General features: G+C 40.5%; 1 protein-coding gene across 4 annotated transcripts in view; it reads right to left on the minus strand.

The window, feature by feature from the left end:
- The window catches only part of si:dkey-288a3.2 (protein phosphatase 1 regulatory subunit 37), a 45,833-nt gene that overhangs the window by 13,249 nt on the left and 13,708 nt on the right, over positions 1-18,876 (minus strand). For all 4 annotated transcript variants that reach the window (XM_064322188.1, XM_064322166.1, XM_064322177.1 and 1 more), the window contains 7 exons: positions 15,773-15,873; positions 15,496-15,615; positions 14,454-14,601; positions 9,904-10,059; positions 9,637-9,749; positions 6,506-6,647; positions 6,053-6,219 (listed from right to left, as the gene is read on the minus strand). In XM_064322188.1, the coding sequence (XP_064178258.1) occupies positions 6,053-6,219; positions 6,506-6,647; positions 9,637-9,749; positions 9,904-10,059; positions 14,454-14,601; positions 15,496-15,615; positions 15,773-15,873 (947 nt within the window). The remainder of the gene's footprint in view (positions 1-6,052; positions 6,220-6,505; positions 6,648-9,636; positions 9,750-9,903; positions 10,060-14,453; positions 14,602-15,495; positions 15,616-15,772; positions 15,874-18,876) is intronic.

The raw sequence follows: 18,876 nt of genomic DNA on the forward strand, positions 1-18,876 counted from the left end.
CTTGAACCTCCAGTAAGATTCACATGATGTGTTTATAAGATAAAAAAAATCTCAGGCTTTGGTACTGTGCAGCTTTATGAATAAACTAAACTGCTCTGAGTGCTGTTGTTTTTCTCGTTTGATCTTGCCTCTTTTTCATGAAAGCAAACGGAAAAGAAAGCTTTCTTTGGTGGACGAAATCTTCCATTTCAAACGGGTACCACTAAATCCTTCCCAAAGGTAGCTTCACTACAAAAGAGTCGTTGAGGGTTTTCAAATCGATGGTACATTGTAGTTTACCTGTTTTCTTAAGTAGGTGAGATAAAAATGTGGGGCATGGGGAGGACACAAAAAAGAAGTATTTTGCTGTCAGCTTAAATGCATACAAATTGCCGCTGATGAGCTCTTTATTGGGCTAACATTTATCTAGTAATATCCCAAGCTTTTAAAACCAGTGAGACCTCTCTTCAGGTGTTCATTTGAATAGAAAGAGCTGAATGAGTCTTTCTGTAATTGATCCCCTGGGTATGGAGATGTCTAGTCCTGCAGAACCGACATTTTTCCAATTACTGATACTTTTCCCTCTCTCTCTCCACTCTTCAAATCGCACCACTGCAAAATTAGATTCATTCTTTGTTTTTTTTTTTCTTCCTAAAAAAAGAAAATCTAAAACCGAGTATAAAAAATAAGGTTTTTAAATAACCTCTTAACAGCTAATCTGCAGCCAGGGACCAGTGGATGTGAGAGAGGAATTTGCAGAGCGATACCTCTCCCTGCTGCCAAGCCCAATCCCACAGTAGCCCAGGTCATCCTGACAGGTCTACAGAGCATGCTATGGGCCTATGAATAAATTCACCATCTCATTTCTGTACAGCCGCACAAACCACTCCCACCTTACTCATGTCTGGACAGAAATCCTCGCAAGCAAAAGTTTCATGGAGACACAGGCCATAAATAAAGCGAAAACGCTGGCCCCATCTAGTACTAAACAGACTCTTGTAGGGTTGTTTGCATTAAACATATGCAGTGTATTGCTGTCCGCATAAAGTGAAAATTTGAAGTGGTCTTTATTCTACCGTTTTAACTAATACATATTCAGCATTTAACACTTTCATATCAATTGCTTTGTCACACAGGCCTAATAATGTGTAGCGTTGTCATAGAAAATAAATAAATAAGTTCTGCCAATCTCAAGCTAAAAAGAAACAAATCTGTGGACACCATGATAAATAAGTACATTGATAAGGAACAGACATTAATGAACGGCTAACTGTATGAAACCTTCTAACCTGCATCCCTGGACAGCAAACAGGTGACATCATGCCATTTCTGCTGTGTCAGCTGCCATACTGGTTTGCAGCGGTAGACCCAGGACACTCCACAAGTTCACAGAAGAACGTGAGTAAACGCCGTGCTTAGCCCATCGGCCTGCAGGGAAGGCGGCGCGGGGTACGCGAGCACCGCAGTGTTCCTCAGCCACTCTCACACTCACACACAGCTCGCCGGCCCACGTGAAGCGTGTGGTGTGCGCCGGGCGCGGGGGAGCAGCGAGCGCTAGGCCTCACGCTGGAACGCGCTCCCTCTCGCCTCCCCTCGCGTCTCCAGACCTGGCCCCGGGTTCCGGCGAACAGCTGGCCCGAGCCTGTCCGCTTGGACATCACACCCAGCACTTTATTAGTGGTACCCAGGATACCAGCTGATCCTTTCTCAGGGTCCTGTCACGGTGATGTCTTCATCCCTAACCAGAGCAGACGCCAGCTCCTGGCAGCTACTGGAGGTGACAACAAATCCAATTATCTCCCCTCCATGGCGCCCGGGCAGGCGGGGGACGGTGTGACGGGGACGGGGACGGGGACTGCCACACTCCCCCCAGCGGGACGCTTCCTCCGCGGTCCCGGCGGTCCAGCTGGAGAGGCAGGGAGCGGGCGCGGCTTCCGTGTCCCGTTGCCGAGCGCGGCGAGCGGGGAGCCGCCCAGAGAGAGAGGAGCGTCGCCGTTTTCTTCGTCCGGAAGGTGAGAGCGTTAATTTGCGGCGGCGTGTTAATCGGAGGCTGTTTTTGACGGAGATCCCCCATCACTAGCTCAAGCGAAAACGAATGCAAAACAAATAAATATAAGTTTGCAGAACTGGTACTCGAAGTATTTGCGCGCTAAAGGAAATTGTTTACAGTGGCAATCGAGTTCTCGACTCTGAAGGAGAACAAGGCTCACTTTAGGTTTGCTTCAGGATTAAGAGGAAGTGTGTGTAACTGAGACGAGGTTCACAGTGAGATGGAGATGTGCTGGGTGTGCCAGGAGAGACAGAACTACAGCAGAGAGCTCACACCGACACCACCCGTCAGCACGGGTGGAGGCGTCTCCATTCATTTCCTCTCTCGACTTGGTAAGCAGCCAGGTGGGGGTCCGTTTTTGTCGCGATAGAAGGGAAAGGTCAAAGCAGGCTGGTGAAATAATACGGGATTATCTTATGAGCCACTCGCACGCATAACTGATGAAAACTAAGAAAATGCACATAGTTGCATTGGAATTCTCAGTGTGGACGGACCAATTTAACAGCCTACATTTGAAAGCGCAGAGATGTTCTCTGAGGATGAAGCACTACAACAGACTGCGACTTAAGGGCTTCATGATATTCAAATGAAGCGAACCATATGCACCGGCTCAAGTGACTGGTGACTTGAAGCATTTAAGCGTGGAGTCAGAGAGCATGCCCTGAAAGAGATACTTCATTTTCATATTCGGGCTTATGCACGGGGCAAAGCGAATGGCTGAAATGGTTTTCATTCTCGGCGTTATTGGCTGCGACATTTGCTTGAATGTGCTGCCTGTGTCCCTCGCTATGGCAGCTGAAGTAAACAAAGTCATGAAGCCTGATGTTAATACACCCCATATCACTAACACTGGCCTCACTGCAGTTCTTCAACCATGCAAATGGTGTAAATGTAGTTTTCGATACGGGGTCCACAGAGTGCACTGAGCCATGAGAGACTATACTAATGACACAGCTGGATAAATGAGGACTTTCATAAAGCTTCGTGTTGCTGGGACTCAATATCAAACCCATCTGTGCGGGAGCAGTTAAAAGACCCGCACGCTGCAATGCTGGTTTGTTTTTCCTTCTCTTTCCCACCACAAATCCCAACCAAACACCACCCGTGCACCACAGCCATTCTCCCCCAAATACACATGTACACAGACCCACATCCACGCACACACACACATACACCCACGCAAACACAAACACATGCATGCACGCTCACACACACACACGCACGCACACACAAACACGGGTACACACACACAGTCACACACACACCAGCGCAGGTGCACACACACACACACACATATACACACACACACAGGGAAAAAGAACTGCGCTTCCTGTGAAAGTGCAGGTCACACCTCTGACTGCAGCGAGAGGAAAAGTAGAGCTATTAAACTGACAGGGAGACAGATCAAATGTGACACATCAAAGAGCCCGGAAAAGCTCAAAAACCTGAGCAACGCACCACTACATCCCCTCAGAGCGGGGAAACAAAGCCGACAAACATGCACCACATGGTCAACAGCAGCACCCAGAGACCCCGGCGAGCTCGCCTTCGCCTCCCCCAGGACAGCGCAGAGGAGCCCTCCCCTGCGACTGCATGTCCAATGATTACACTATCCCCGCACAGGCGCTCAGAGGGGCTAATTAATGCTTTAATATGTAAATGAGCACCGCAGTAAATTACACAGCTGGCAAATATGCCTTTTTTTCTGAAAATTCATCACCAGAGCAGCAAGGCTCAGTGTTTGTGGCAAAGATGGTGAATTTCAAGGAGCTTTCGTGAGAGGTCCTTTGAAAGGTTAAAGCAACTGAACTCTGTGAGGCTTAACCAGGTAACTAGGAAGTTAGTGTACAGAATGTCATATCTTTACACCTGTAAGTGAGTCATTAGGTGGGATGCCCACGGCCATAAACATTTTATCACTCTTACTTACTGATCATTTTTGTGTGTGTGTGTGTGTGTGGTGTTGGTGGTGGTGGGGGGGGGGTGTTCATTAAGGTGTTTATGGTTAGAAAGTGAACTAAATGGCTGGTCTCAGTCACAGATCTGTTCCGGTAACTTGGTTTCTGCGGAATCTTTGTTATGTCAGGGACCCATACTGTCCCAGGGATGTTCAAGCCATGATGATCTGTCAACAGTCCCATACGCCAACCCCATTTCAGACTACATGCATGGTCAGCTGCCACCATCAAAGAGTTAGGCACCATGAAAAAACCAGTGATACACTGATGCTCCAAAACAGTTCTGTGCTCCATTAGAGGCTCTCCCTAAAGAAAACCTTTCTAACAGTCCTACTCACACTTTTAATTATACTAAGTGGGAATGCTACTCATATCTGAGTGGCAAAAAAATGGAAGAACAGGGAATTTATTTTTTCTATTCTGTAAAATAGCCACTAGACTGCAAGAGGCAAGACACTGCACAACCTGAAATAAATACTTGAGCAGAAAATGAGCAAATACAGTGTTAACACAGCACAGCTTTGAATTAACTTTTTTTTACAGTTCGGTCATTAATCAGGTTCAGTCCCCCGTGGAAAGATAAGGAAAAATCAACATATAGTACCTTGCCACAACTACAGACAACTTACCCTCCAAATGGTGCTTTTCAGAAGCCTCCTCTATAAATATTTTAGATTAGTAAATTATTCATAATTAACACCAAAACAGCCTGACGAGCAAATGGAGTAGCTCGGATGCAGACATGAAAATTCAGTGGTTGTAAACAAAGACGTGTGGGGCTAAATTCTCAAATAATAAATCTCAAAGCCACCTTTTTTTAGTACAATAACTTTTCCATGTAACAAAAAAAAGTTTTCTGAAAAAAAGCAATGTTTTCATAATTTACAAGCCTGGGAAATTCCATGGGATTGCCTCAGATCAAACATGATCAGATTACATGCTGATTTCTGATGAATACAATGATGCTTCTTTCTACCATGCTGTGCAAGCCTAAACAAAGCACATCTGCATCTCTAAATCTCGACAGAACTGAATATTATTATTTAAAACAACTTTTTTTTTGTGAGCTAACCAATATCAAAGCCAGTATAAAGTCCTCTTGCACATTTTAAGAAATACGATATTTCATTCAAAAAGCAATGATATGCATATCCATACTGATTCAAATACTATGCCTAACAAAGAACCATATAGCTACGATACACTAGTAACAAAGTACCAAATCAGATTTAGCACCATGCAAAGATTATTTACATCTCTGGAGGTAGGCATACATGCTGAGTGCCCTTAGCCAACTTAGCATTTATGCTAAATCTATAAAGGTTGTTTGCATTTTTGCATTAATTGGGATGTTTTTATAACATGGTCGGTCAGGGTAAACATCAGAGTACTCTACGTTACAAAAACACATGATTGATCGTTGAGCTTTAAAACGTAAGATCATAAGAATATTTGATGACAAGAATGGGCCATTCAGCCCATCAAGACTCGTTATTTGCCTACTTCAAGCTGATGTACGAGCTTGTCATATTTCATACAGAAAAATAAACAGGAAAGCACTGCAATTCAACATAAGAAGGAACAATATAAACGTAAACACTGTTATGCAAAAAAGAAAGTTTAGCGCATACACACAAACAAGCTTTAGATTTTGTTTTAAAGTAAGCGTACTTTCCTTGGAGATTTTAATTAATGCTTTAATATGCAAATAAGTTAGTGAAGATAAAATCATGACAAACAGATGGCAAGTGAGCTTAATTATTTTTTTTAATCCAGCAGGGGCATGTATTAAAGTTGTGGCATCATTTTCCTTAGGCTTCTACAGCAACATAAAAAAAGAAAGAGAACTGATGTATTGTTTGAAAAGAACTGGTACCACAAAATAAGCCTCCTACAGCTAAATTGCAGTGGAAAAATTAAAAAGGACTGATTTATGTCCGCTGACTGACAAGCATGCCTTATTAAATTAAGACAAATGGGTGAATACTAAACGATAAATAGGTAATGAATAAGAATGTTGAGTTTTGAAATAAAAGGGTTGAGGGAGTGAAGATCTGAAACGTACCTTCTCCTCTTTGGGGGCTGTGTCCAGGTCGAGTCGGATCAGAGACCGGTTGATCTTCAGGGCCAGAAAGAGGGCCAGTAGGCCAGCAGTTCGGACCGGGTTTTTTCTAATGTCCAGTCGCTGTATCTGCCGGCTTTCTGCAATGAACTCAGCCAAAGTCACAGCGCCTGCAGCACCAAAAACACAGCAGAAAAATAAGAGAAATCCCATCTGTTCCCATCTGCCAGACACCACAATTCAACTACTTTCAAATTATTTTAATGCATTTTTTTTTTTCTTAAGTTCCTTCATAATCGGCAATCATATTTCCACTGAGCCTTTTAAAGGGTGCTTATGCAATGCACATGCAATAGGAATGCTTTCCCACATCACATCTCACAGGACATACAATTATTTTTGTGAAAACCTTTTTTTAAATGAGAAAATAACGATTATACGTAATTAATATTGTACCTTCGCAGCCAACTCTTGTATGGACCAGGCCCAGGCGCAGTATAGACCGGTTGGCGATTAAAGGCTCTTTTAGCAGCTGGATCCCATCATTTTGGAGATTGTTACGACCAAGGTTCAGTGTTTCAAGTGTATTTACAAGGGGCTGGAAGGGAACAGAGCACAAACAAAGTCACAAGTCATGAGGGGTTAATGTTCAGTTCCAAAGACATTAACAGCATGCCTAACACACCATTGGCTTGGCATCTGCTAATGAAATTCCGGATTATTTTTAGATAATCATTTCAAATTGAGGTCTCACCTGCTGCTAGGTAACCCAGAGGTTTCGGATTATGTCTCCAGTGTAACCTACAGTCTAAACACCGAAGCCTTATGAGCACCCGTACGAAGCAGGTAGCAACGAGGGAGACGCGGTGCTAGCGATGCTGCTCGGCAAACTGAAGGGCGCGCTACCTCTCCACCCTCATCGCACATCCTCGTTCGCCACATCAGGAAAAAAAGAAAGAAAAAAAAAAAACAGGCAGCTAAATAAATCTAAGGTTCACTTCAGACTTAATTTGTACCAGGGCGACTACAAACCCACTTGAGTGCTTCACACTGTGACTGTGGTAATGCCATCTTTGAAATGTGCAGCGTGGGACTCGCACAAGCACCAGTCATCGGACAAGTTTAATATTCCCAAAGACTGAAGACCTCACAGGAGCACTCGGGATAATTAGGAGCAATTAAAGACACAACAATGCTCTCTGTCAGGCGTGCTGATGTCTTAAAGATAAGCTTACATAACCTACTGCAGATTTGGAATGACTACCAAAGGATACTTAGTTCTTCACTTGGGGAGCCAGATCTTTTATTACTATTATTTTTGCTTTTTTAATTTGAGATTTATAAAACCCAGAAAATGAGCCCCTTCAAAAGGAATAAGGAATTAGGAATTCCACAGCATCAATATTCTATTTTTCTTCTTGTTAAAGCAGCTCTATTTTTAGAGCAATACAAACACATTATACCACATAATTATCCATACTTTATGAGAATTACCCACATGCTATGATAGGAGAAAACCAAGGATTAAACTCATCCTCAGAACTACTAAGAAGTACTAATTATTTGGTATTTAGAATTGTTTTCTTTTTCTAGAGGATGAACATTTTATTTTTTCTGGATATGATACAGTATACAGAATATCAGGATGGGAAGCTACATTTTTGTTTAGGCCACATTGGACTAATATGTGATAGACACTTCCACAACAACAGCAAATGAAGCTAATTCAGGCGTCCTGACTTAAAATGTATGGGGAGTGCCATTAAAGAGAGCTGCTGTAGAGTAAGGCGTTTAAAACTAGCGGTAGCCTGTTGGGTTCGAGCACTTAACACCTAGCATTCAATATTTAAAAATAATAATTAAAAAAATATCGCAGGGAATGAGTCAGTAGGTCTTCTTGCCATTTACAAAATAAAAATAAAAAGATAATGCCGGAAAAAATAACCACTGTCAGAATATTAAAATTGTAATAATACCCATTGGCATTTAGAAACCGGAAAGGACTTTTTTTTTTTACTCAAGAAATAATATGATTTTACATAAACTCAGTACTCAGCCAGCATAAAACTGTCTTACACATTTTAAAGTGTAAGTTCAACTTTTTTTATATATGAATATTAAATGTCTTTGAAGGAAATTTACCAACATGGGAGAACATGTTACTCCATATACATGTTTTTGCATATTAGGTCTATGCATAAAACATGCAAAATATTATGTGATATTAAATTAGAATTAAACAGTATCAACAAGTGTGTACCGTTTGAATAATGATGAACATACAAATAACAAAAATATCAGCAATAATATAACATTGCATTATATTCTTCTTTGCATGTGCGCATGCAGCTGTGTAGGAGCCTTATATGAATGCTTACACTGGGGTAACCAATGCAATGGGCATCATACTGAACAGTTAATATTCAACCTGAAAATGACATACACTGATATTGGGGTCTGTTTTGTTTGTTTCCTATCCATTGTTTCATCATGACCTGGAGGCTAGCAAAGAAGTACCAGTTGTGCACAAAATGCATTCCATGGCTTGGTTTAAAAAACTACCAAGAAAACAAAGCAACACTATTTCAAAAGGACTTTAGTTATGTTACTGAAATTAATAATTTAGATCCAAGAAGAAATATCGTTTTCTGGCCATTACATCCTTAATATTTTTAATCAAATTCTTTGACATTGAAGTGGTTCCATATCAGCCAAATAACCTGCTCTTACATCCTTTTTCCTTTTCTTTTTTGTGGCACCCCAGAAAAAAAAACCCGAAAGGTTAATAACAGCCCTTCGAGTGTCATATTCGACACGACCAGCCATTGGACTAATTATGATCATTATGGTCGCAAGGATGTCTAGTTATCCTTCTTAATGACAGACTAGATGAGAAAACCTCCTAAACACATATCTATTATTTAATCAAACTGTTCCCATTCAGTGGCACTGAAATGGAACAAGTATGCTTTATTTTTGGCCTGGATGGATCGGCTTTGAATATGCTGGGGCCAAGAAGAAAGAAAGCAGGCCTTTAATTTGTATCCTTTTGATTTTCAATCGCCATTGAGATGACGGAAGGTGTAGTTTATTCTGACAATCAGTGGAGTGAAGAAGAATGGATATTATTAGGGATTTTATATAAGATATCCTGCGAGGAGAAGTCACGCTATTTTCAGAGTGCCCACTTTCCTTTCCTTTTTGCAGCCAGTCATGCCCCATGTCCTTGGGTTGTGGGTGTGTGATTTAAGGAACAGGAACACAAAGGCTAAATGCCTGGCCAACAATGGGGAAAGAAGTCTGTATGGATTTAAATACCCTGCTTTCTGCAGTACTGTTGAACTGCAGGCAATGATTTTGATCACTGGCTCAAATAATTCCAGTCTTACAATATGTGAAGAAAAAAAAAACTGTCACTGTATCCATAGATTCAGCTGTTTAATTGTCTTGCCTACTAGTCTGTGCTTTGTGATTTTAGAGTTGGTATGTCTACCATTCAGTGTACCGTGCCAATTAATCTGAACAGGCATAGGATTAATAGGCAGACATCAATGTATTTAGGTTTTGTTATTACCAATTATTCTCACCAAAATCTTTGCCAGGTGGACCATGCTCCTGTAAGTTATTTGGTTGTTCCACAGCACCAGGTTTCTCAGTCCAGTTTTCTGAAATCCCAGTCCCTCACATATTTCTTCCAGGCCTGTGGGAGGAAACAGCTCTGCATTATGATGAATAACATCTGTGAACAAAGTACACCAATACAATACTTTATCAACTGTTATTTGAAGACACAAAAACAAATTTTAAACATCATCTCGTGAAATATCTATGAATATCATCTCATGTAATGTCACCTGAATCAGAAATCTGGTTGTTACTCAGGTCCAGCGATTTTAGGCAACGGTTATATTTAAGGAGGTCTCCCAGTTGCATCGCATCCTGAAAACTGTTGAGGTTGTTGTTCGCAAGATAGAGTTCCTGTAGTGATGTGTTCCCCTTCAGTGTACTTACTAGAAGAATAAGGAAACCCAACCAAAAATCAGTAATAGTTTCTCAGCATAAAAGTACAGTAAATACTTATTTACACAAAATATGAATCCTTTGTAAAAAAAAAAAAAAAAAAAAAGATTTTATCATGTCATTTTTGTTACAAAAAATGATTAAAAACTACCAATTAGCAAATAAATACAGAAGACGGCTACAGTGCAGGCCTTGTAGAGCATCACCAGAGACGATACATATATAAAAGGTGCTGTCATTTCTATATGGTGGAACTGAAATGTACAACAATACCCTTTAATAAAAGCTGAGAATGTAAACTTTAAACATGTGAATTGTTTGATTACAAATCTGAAATTGCACAATACAGAGTCAAATCAAGAAAAAATATATATCTTTATCCCAAACATGTATAAACTTTTACTCCCCATGGGAAAACTCCATCCACACGCATCTGGGGAAAGGCTAAATATATACCATGCGTGTCCTACCAACATTGCACTTTGTAAAAAAATCTGCATTCTTGGCAAGATGAGCAATATGAAGAGAAGGATGACAGCCCAGGCTGGAGCATATCCTTGATAAGGACAGCAAAGAGGAGGAAGTGTCCGAAAATGAAGACTGTCTAGAGGTAAATTCAGATCAGCATGATGAATTTTCAGATGAGGAGGAAATGGTTATTTCCCCACAGCCATCAACTCCAAGAGTGACATTCATGTCCAATAATAGCCAGATAGAGTGGTCCACATCTCCCAGTGTGTGTCAGGAAAGAAGATGGCTGAAAATGTTTTAAAGGTAGTACCTGGGCCCACTAGGCTGGCAGGAACTTGTGTCACAGATATGAAATCTGCTTTTGAGCTGGTCATTCCTGTTTCAATTCAAAAAGCATAATAGAAATGACCAACCTGTAAGAAAGGCCAGTTTTTGGGCAGGTATGGAGAAAGCTGGATGAAAACAGGTTGCATGCTTTTTTGAGGCTCCTCATCATGGCTGGTGTCTAAACCAAAAGATGAATCAAAAGCCAGTTTGTGGGATGCAGAGACAGGCAGGGCCATTTCCCGAGCCACCATACCTCTGGAGACCATTCATATTTTCTCAAGGGTCATCAGAAATTTGTCACGGTGGATGAAAGGCTGGTGGCATTCAGAGATCACTGTGCCTTTAGACAACACATGCCCTGTAAGCCTCCAAAATATGGAATAAAAGTCTATACAGCTTGTGATGCAAAGTCAGGCTATGCATGGAATATGCAGGGTCACACTGGCAAGCCTTCTGGAGGAGCCTTGGGAGAAACAAGGGCATGCGGGCCATTCTTGACATGAGCCTGGGTCTCAGGGGCCACAACATAACCTGCGACTTTAGCACCTCCTACAGCCTGGGTCTGGAACTTCTGAAACAAAAACTTACAATGGTCAGAACTGTCAGAAAAAAATAAATCAGAGCTCCCTGCCAAACTGCCGTCAGTCAAGAACAGGGCCCCTCAGTCTTCAAAGATTGTCTTTATAGATGCAACAGCCATTGTCTCTTACTGTCCAAAGAAAGCCAAAAGGCAGCACCAGAGGACCGGAAACCTCAGATAATCCTGGATCACAATACCAACAAGAAGGGATGGACAATCTTGAGTTCTCAGATCCAGTTGTAAGTGCATGACAGCACACTGGCCTTTGGTCCATTTTTTTACAACATCTTGGATGTGTCGGCCTCCAATACCTTCATTATCTGGTCAGAGATCTTCCCAGAATTGAATGTGTCCGAGCTCTACAGAAGACGGCTCTTCCTCTTCCTCTCACCCCCAATCAACTCAACATCCCGCCACCCTCCATTACTATCCACCCCTCCCCCCATCCACACAAGCTCACACAGACATACACACACGCACACCAATGACAAAAAGCCAAAATATTTTAAAATATATTACTATGAAAAATTAAATAAAAATACATTATTTTGCCAAACTACAGAAAAGAGCTGTTTTGAAGATGTTTTTCTAATGAAACAAGTTAGGTATCATTAGTAAACCAAGATCTGTGAGAGGTGAAAAAAACACTTATTCAATTTTTATCAATAAAGTTAATGTCTATAGGGGAATTATTAATTATTTTTTCAACTACCTTTCGACAATTAAATATGCACTCATCATTCTGATGCAGGAACATTTTTTGTTGTTCCTGACACATGGACATAACAGGAGAGCTAAGGCCTTCATACATGTGCATTTATGTGGCTCCTCTTTCATGCTGGAACTATGAATAGAGCATCACCATATGAAGTGCAGGACACTTGAGGACTGCAAGAGGAAAAATGGGATATAACTGAATGACTTCAAATACAATTAAGTCAGTCTGTGTTTCCTGCATTACTACCACACACACGCTCCCTAGCTACTGACTAGGTACCTGCCAGTTACCAAGCTACAGGCAGTGAAAGATGTCACCCTCAGTGATAGCTCTCCTAGTATGCTGAGTGGTTTGTACCGTGAAAAATAATTACTGTCTCATCAGAGAGTGTAGCAAAGCTGTGAGAGTGGAACACAATGTCCGAAATGGAAGAAAAGTGGGGGAACATAGGTTACATGAACACCATAAAGAACCATGATGACGAATGCTCTGAGTGGAAAAAAAGCAATAACCTGTAAATGTTCACTTGAAAATTAGTTCATACCAATACTGCTACTACTACTACTACTACTACTAATACTACTACTACTACTAATAATAATAAGAAGAATAATAACAATAATAATAATAATAGTAATAATAATGATAATTTCTCTTTTTAAGAAAAACTGCTGTAAGCCACTGTCTTGTGGTTGTTTGTCTGTGACCACATACTGTTGTTCCTCCCGATCAATGGAGCAGATTTTATCAAGCCTTTTGGTTGCATGCGGAATGCCAACATTGTCATCATTCACAGTGGGAACCAAATGGAGTGATCGTTGAAATTGATTCTGGTGACTCCACCGCGCAGGCCGCCAAGTCCTGCAATCAAGGCCTGCGAATCGATGGCAATGATCAGCAGCCGGGTGGCCTGCTGCGAGCGAGGCCACTGTGCGTAGCCAAAATATCAAACGGATCCAGACGGCTTAAAGAGACAGACCACTGTTTCACCCCAGAGAGAGGGAGAGACTCTCTTTAAAAAAAAACATTACAGACCACACTGCTCCAGTTCCCAAACCAGTATAAGCCTTGTCTTGTTCATTTCTCACTGGTCAAGTTGTGGCCAGCAGTCAAGAGCAATTTATTGTTTGTAAGCAAATATTTCATTTATAAATTAATCGTATTTACGTATTTTGGATTTTAATGGGCAAATCAATGTACATCACATTGGGCAATGGGTCATTAAAGAGACAGGAATACACCAAGACATCTCTCGTACTGGTTCGGCCAACAAATCTATTTTCACAACTGCATACAGCTGTTCATTGTCTTTATATTTTATCATATTTTATAAGTCACACAGCTAATGAATTAAATCTTGTTCCACACACACATATTTTTTATGATTTGAAAAAAAACTTGGTTTTTAAGATGCGAAAACACCCAGCATAAATAACTGCACACCACGTTGTGTGCTGAATCAGTTTGTTGAAGTCACTGGCCACTGTGATGTCTGTGGATAGGTGCAGCAGTGTGTAAAGCGACAAGAAGAAGATTAGGACATCTAATCCCGGGCGAGTCCGGCTGTGAGGTTCACCGGGCCAAAATCTGCTATCCCTTTCCCTGTTCTGCGTCATCTGTTCCTGCTGCTCAGGCCAAGCACGGACACTGATCATCTACATACCTGTCTCTCAGTGTGACTCAACCCGCAGTGAGTCACTAATGAAAGCAGCGTACATCACAAGCTACTGGGTGTTTTAATTTAGCTGCCCCGTTATGTGCACTCTGTAAGCTGCATGTCAGTACACATCATTAATGCCCATGGGATACAAAGAGTTGAAGAAATACATAGGAGAACATATTTTGTGCACATTTTGAAGGTCACTCTCATTTACAAAAAGCAATAGAAAGTACTATCTCCAATCTTGCCATATTCTATACACAAAATGAATTCTATAATCTATTTTATTGACAAAATTAATTCTAAAGAAAGGTTGTAATCATGTGTTATATCCCATTCACTATTATTCAGAGAAGTGAACAATAGCTCTTATGATTTTATGAGTGTAAGCCTCCACTAACAGTCTGCCATGATGAACTTGAGAAACACAAAGCTTTTGATACTTGAGCGGTGAATACTTGAGCGCTGGAGGACTTTCCTCACAATGTCTCAGTGAACTGCAGGATTTCTGGGAGAAGGTCACTCGGTTCTTCTTCACATTATTTCACATTATTTCTCCAGAACCGAAGCTGCCACTCGGCTCCACTCAGGTTCAGTAACACCTGTGGTACACGGTGAACGGGCTTACCGAGTGTGAAGAGGGGCCTGCCACTTAGGCAGGTGTTTTTGAGGCATAGCACGGTTAGCCTGCTGCTGAGAAGGGCTTTTGACAGGGCCTGCGCTGGATACTCAGGGATGGGCATATTGCAGGCATCCAGTCTCCATAGGCAACTGCTCTAAAAGACAGGTAGCACATAATCAGACAAAGCTCTGGACTCCATGCCCTCGCTGTGGACTAGACCTGTGTCTCACCCTCCCATCAAACACATTCATTCCACATTCCAGGAGCCAAAAGTCAAAATGACAAATATTTCTGACCGAGAGCTGTGGATTTTGGGGCTATAGTTAGGGTTTATCCCTGGGTCTGTAGAATCAAATGTGTCCACTTTTTTGCCTCTCATCTGACAAAAATTTGGTTGATCTGTTCCGGTCTACTGGCTTTTGGTCTCACCAAAGATTTTCCAAAACTGAAAAAGCCCCCTTTCTTTATGAAAAGTTCCATGAACTACATCTAATTATATTCCTAATTGAACTTTCAAAGTAGAAAGCTCTCATAAAATATTTCATTTCATTCAACTTCAATGCAGGTCATGTTGCATTTTTCATTCATAATTACAGCTCTCTGTGTTGGAATTATGCAGCTACATACATTTTTTAAATTCATTCAGTGGTATCCTTGAGTCAAGTTTGACATTAGGGAGGTTTTACCTTACAAGTCCCAGAATGTTCTTATTCCAAAGACTCAAAAGGTTGTTATAAATGACATTTGGGATTAGTGGGATCACTTTTTGATCCTTGGCTCATCAAAAGTCTGCAGCAATGAGCTCTGCAGCAGTGGAGTAATGCACTGTGCTCATGCCTGTCATTTAGCTGACAAAGCCTGCACACCTCAGCCATGCCGCCAGGCTAGCCACCACAAGCTCTCCCTACCCAGGGCTTACTCTTATTCTGGCTGGACTTCTGGGCATGCTTTAATACCTTTAACACACCGTGCTAATCCCCGCTGTATCCCCTACAGCGGCTGCAGTCATTCAGTTTGACTTCGGCTATTGATTTTCATTGAAACATACCTGCTGAACCAAGCGAGAGAGAGCCTGCCAACCCAAAATGCCAAGATTTGTGTTGGACGATATGTCGAGATGGGCTGCTGATTCATAGTATAAAACCATATCAAACAAGGAGGATGCTCCCTAAAAAAAAGGAACATAAAATGACATACAGTACATACACACACACACACACACACACACGCACAATGATCAAATCAAACAAATTAACACACAAATTGATATACGTATACAGAGGCCTACAGAGAACATTTTCTACTAACTTTATTCGCATACTTACATTCTCCTCCAGTTCCGTCTCCCGTAGACTGATGAAATCAAACTGCACTAATTTCAGTATATCTTCAAGAGACTCGCACGCATGGTAATCTAATCGTTCACCTGAAAAAGCAATCAGAATTTAGATAATTATGATTGTTTGCTCACAGCCAAATTGCCCATCTCAGTCAGGAGTCAAAGTTATTTGCAATTGGAAAGCAAGGATAATGGCACGCCAGAACATTCCCAAAATGTTTGGACTGACTTTTCAATACTTTTCTTTCCCCCAGCAAAGATCCCCGCAGAGAAAGTAATGTATCTATGGATGTGACTCGGCTGGCGTGAGTTAAATGCGAGACGTGTTCCTGTACAAGATCACGTCCGATGCCCTCCCATCCCTGAAATAAAATTCAAAGAGCCGCTGATTATTCGGGAACAGATGACTTTTAAACAAAGCCTACAGAAACACTTTGATGGCCACAGCAGTCCATCTTTATTACACACACAATCAAAAGGCCCCTTCTCCTCATAAACTCTTATCTTCCCAGTCGGGGAGTGAACCACATCGCTCAGAGCTCTGCATCGAGAGATAATCATTTATTCATCATTAGCATATCATTTATGAAATGATTTTACAATAATCACTTAACTGTACCGTGCGAAGGGATCTGAAATCCCATTTTCTAATCCCTTCTGCTGTTCCCAGATAATATGCAAAGACGTACAGTCAGATGTCATCGCCGCATGACAAGGGAACAAGGAGGAAACATGCTGACCATGTTTAAATCACAAATTGTAACTGTGGTTACTATGGTAATGTGGGTGTTGTACTCATCAAAAGGCAGATGGTTTTATCCCAATCTCAAACTGCTACTGGCACTCAATGTGTAATTTTCAATTAATGGCCACGTCAAAATTTGTATTTAATCTTTAATCTGTCAAAACTCATACACTCTATGTACATGCACACACACACACACACACACACACACAATAAGACTGTATGGCTGCTGGGATCCTATTGCACACACATCTGTTTAAGTATGAAAATAACATCTAAAACCTAATAAGTTTAATGCTGAATAATTAAACCATTAAGCACAGCTAAAGATGAGAAATGTACATGAATATCCAATGGGTGATGAAAAACAAAGCAAAATGGGTAATACATATATTGTATAATATGATGAGATGCAGAAATAAGAAAACTTAAACTGTACTTAAAGTGGCCACAGTTTAAACAGTGTTTAGCCACTTCTGATTGATCTGATACTGTGTATTAAAGCATATTCCAGCCATATATGAATGTGGAAATATTTGAATATGCTGTTGCTTACCATTTACATTTACTGTTGGTATCCACATTAAAACATTTTTATTTGAAGTTCTAAAAATAACTTTAAAATTATATTTTTTTAAGGATTTCTTCAGCTCTTCATTTCTGTGCACATTTCTCTAGTAACAAATTCATAAATCATTGCTGTTCAAAACTGATTCCTCATCAGTTAAATTATACAAGCAGTTAAGGAACACTCATAGCCAAGTTGTAGGCACAGTGTGGGATACAATCACAGCCAAGCCAATTTAAAGGCAAATACAGTTACATAAGATGTGGCCTAGAATTTGTGGTACCCATGCTGGGAGCTTGAGATCTTTTCTTTCTTCCTTTTTTTCTTTTTCTTTTTTTTCTGTTCAAATAAATCCTTCTCTTGTCTTAAAAAAAAATGGGCCACAATGCAGTATACAGTTAATTACAGTAAATTCATAATTAATTTACTTTTTTTCCTAAGCAAACTTACTAAAAGAGCCAAATGCCTGCCAAATTTGCAAAGAGGTTTATAATAATTTCTTAAATGTTTATTAAATCAAATTCCAAATGGTGAGCGGAATTGGCAATAAAAACAAAAGGACACCTCCAAACCATGTAAAAATGGGGGAAAAATGACTAGCATTTATTTATAAGTCAAGGTGCGGGAAAAATATTCATTAAATCCTGGTCCTAGTTTCAATAAAAAAGAACAGTTAAGGAGAAATAAATAAAAATAAAATGAAATGGCTTACATGATTTGCAGCAGCCACCTGTAAAATTCTTTGAAGCCCCGTATGGAGACTGAAGGGGGGAAAAACTCACTTTTTGCACATGTTCATGGAAATCAAGCGTCCATTCATCACACATGCAATGGAGAAGTCATGCGCTGATGTCAGTTTGAGAGAAAAAAATGCAGATGTAAATTTCTCCCAATGTGAGAGAGGTTCCTTACTTTGAAAAATGGACACTTACAAATTTAGTTAAGGAGAGGAAAAATTCCATCGTGGATTTTTACTGAGCTTGTTTGGAATGATCATCAACATTTGTATTCCAGCCAAAAGGGTACCTTTATAAGTATGTAAGGTATCATACCTCACACCTAATGTCAGGACTCACCCAAGGTTGATGATAGCTGATATACCTGTTAGTTCCCCTTCTGCCAGATCCCTAGACACCGCCTGAATTTTGATTTCATATTAAGATCTGCGTGCATGCCGAATGCAACGACAAATCCTGACTGAATGCTCAAATATGTACACACGGCAAAAGCCACACACGTGCAATCATTTCTCATATTCATCGTACCACCATCCCTGTGATCTCGGGCTGTTCAGAATGGCAATGAGGGAATCCCCCTTACATTAGCCACGGTCAATATGTTATGCACTTATGAAATAAACAATACATTATAATTGTACAATGCCTGTTTTTTTATCTAAGCTTTAGATTTTTTCAAAGACGTTATTTCTGACTCACAAACTTTTTTTTTACAATCCCATAACAACAATGATAACTACTAATGATAATTTCCATGATAACTATTAGGAAATACTGGTGCGCTGTTTGTGTAACACTGTAAGAAATTGAATACCTATCCCAGCGTACCCCAGTACAAGCATTCTAGCATTTCGTTAGTATTTTCTGGAAAAACGCATATCAGTGCTAGAAAAAACCAGCATTTGAATTTATTTATTTTACCTTGTGACCACATTTCAGGGCTTACTGGTTATGTCAACCATTTCTGTCAATTCAGGAAATTTGTTTAAATTCAATAATAAAGAATCTCCATAGAACATGATATTTTTCTATCAATTAAC

This window comes from Anguilla rostrata, chromosome 1, assembly GCF_018555375.3.
Source record: "Anguilla rostrata isolate EN2019 chromosome 1, ASM1855537v3, whole genome shotgun sequence".
Taxonomy (NCBI): domain Eukaryota; kingdom Metazoa; phylum Chordata; class Actinopteri; order Anguilliformes; family Anguillidae; genus Anguilla; species Anguilla rostrata.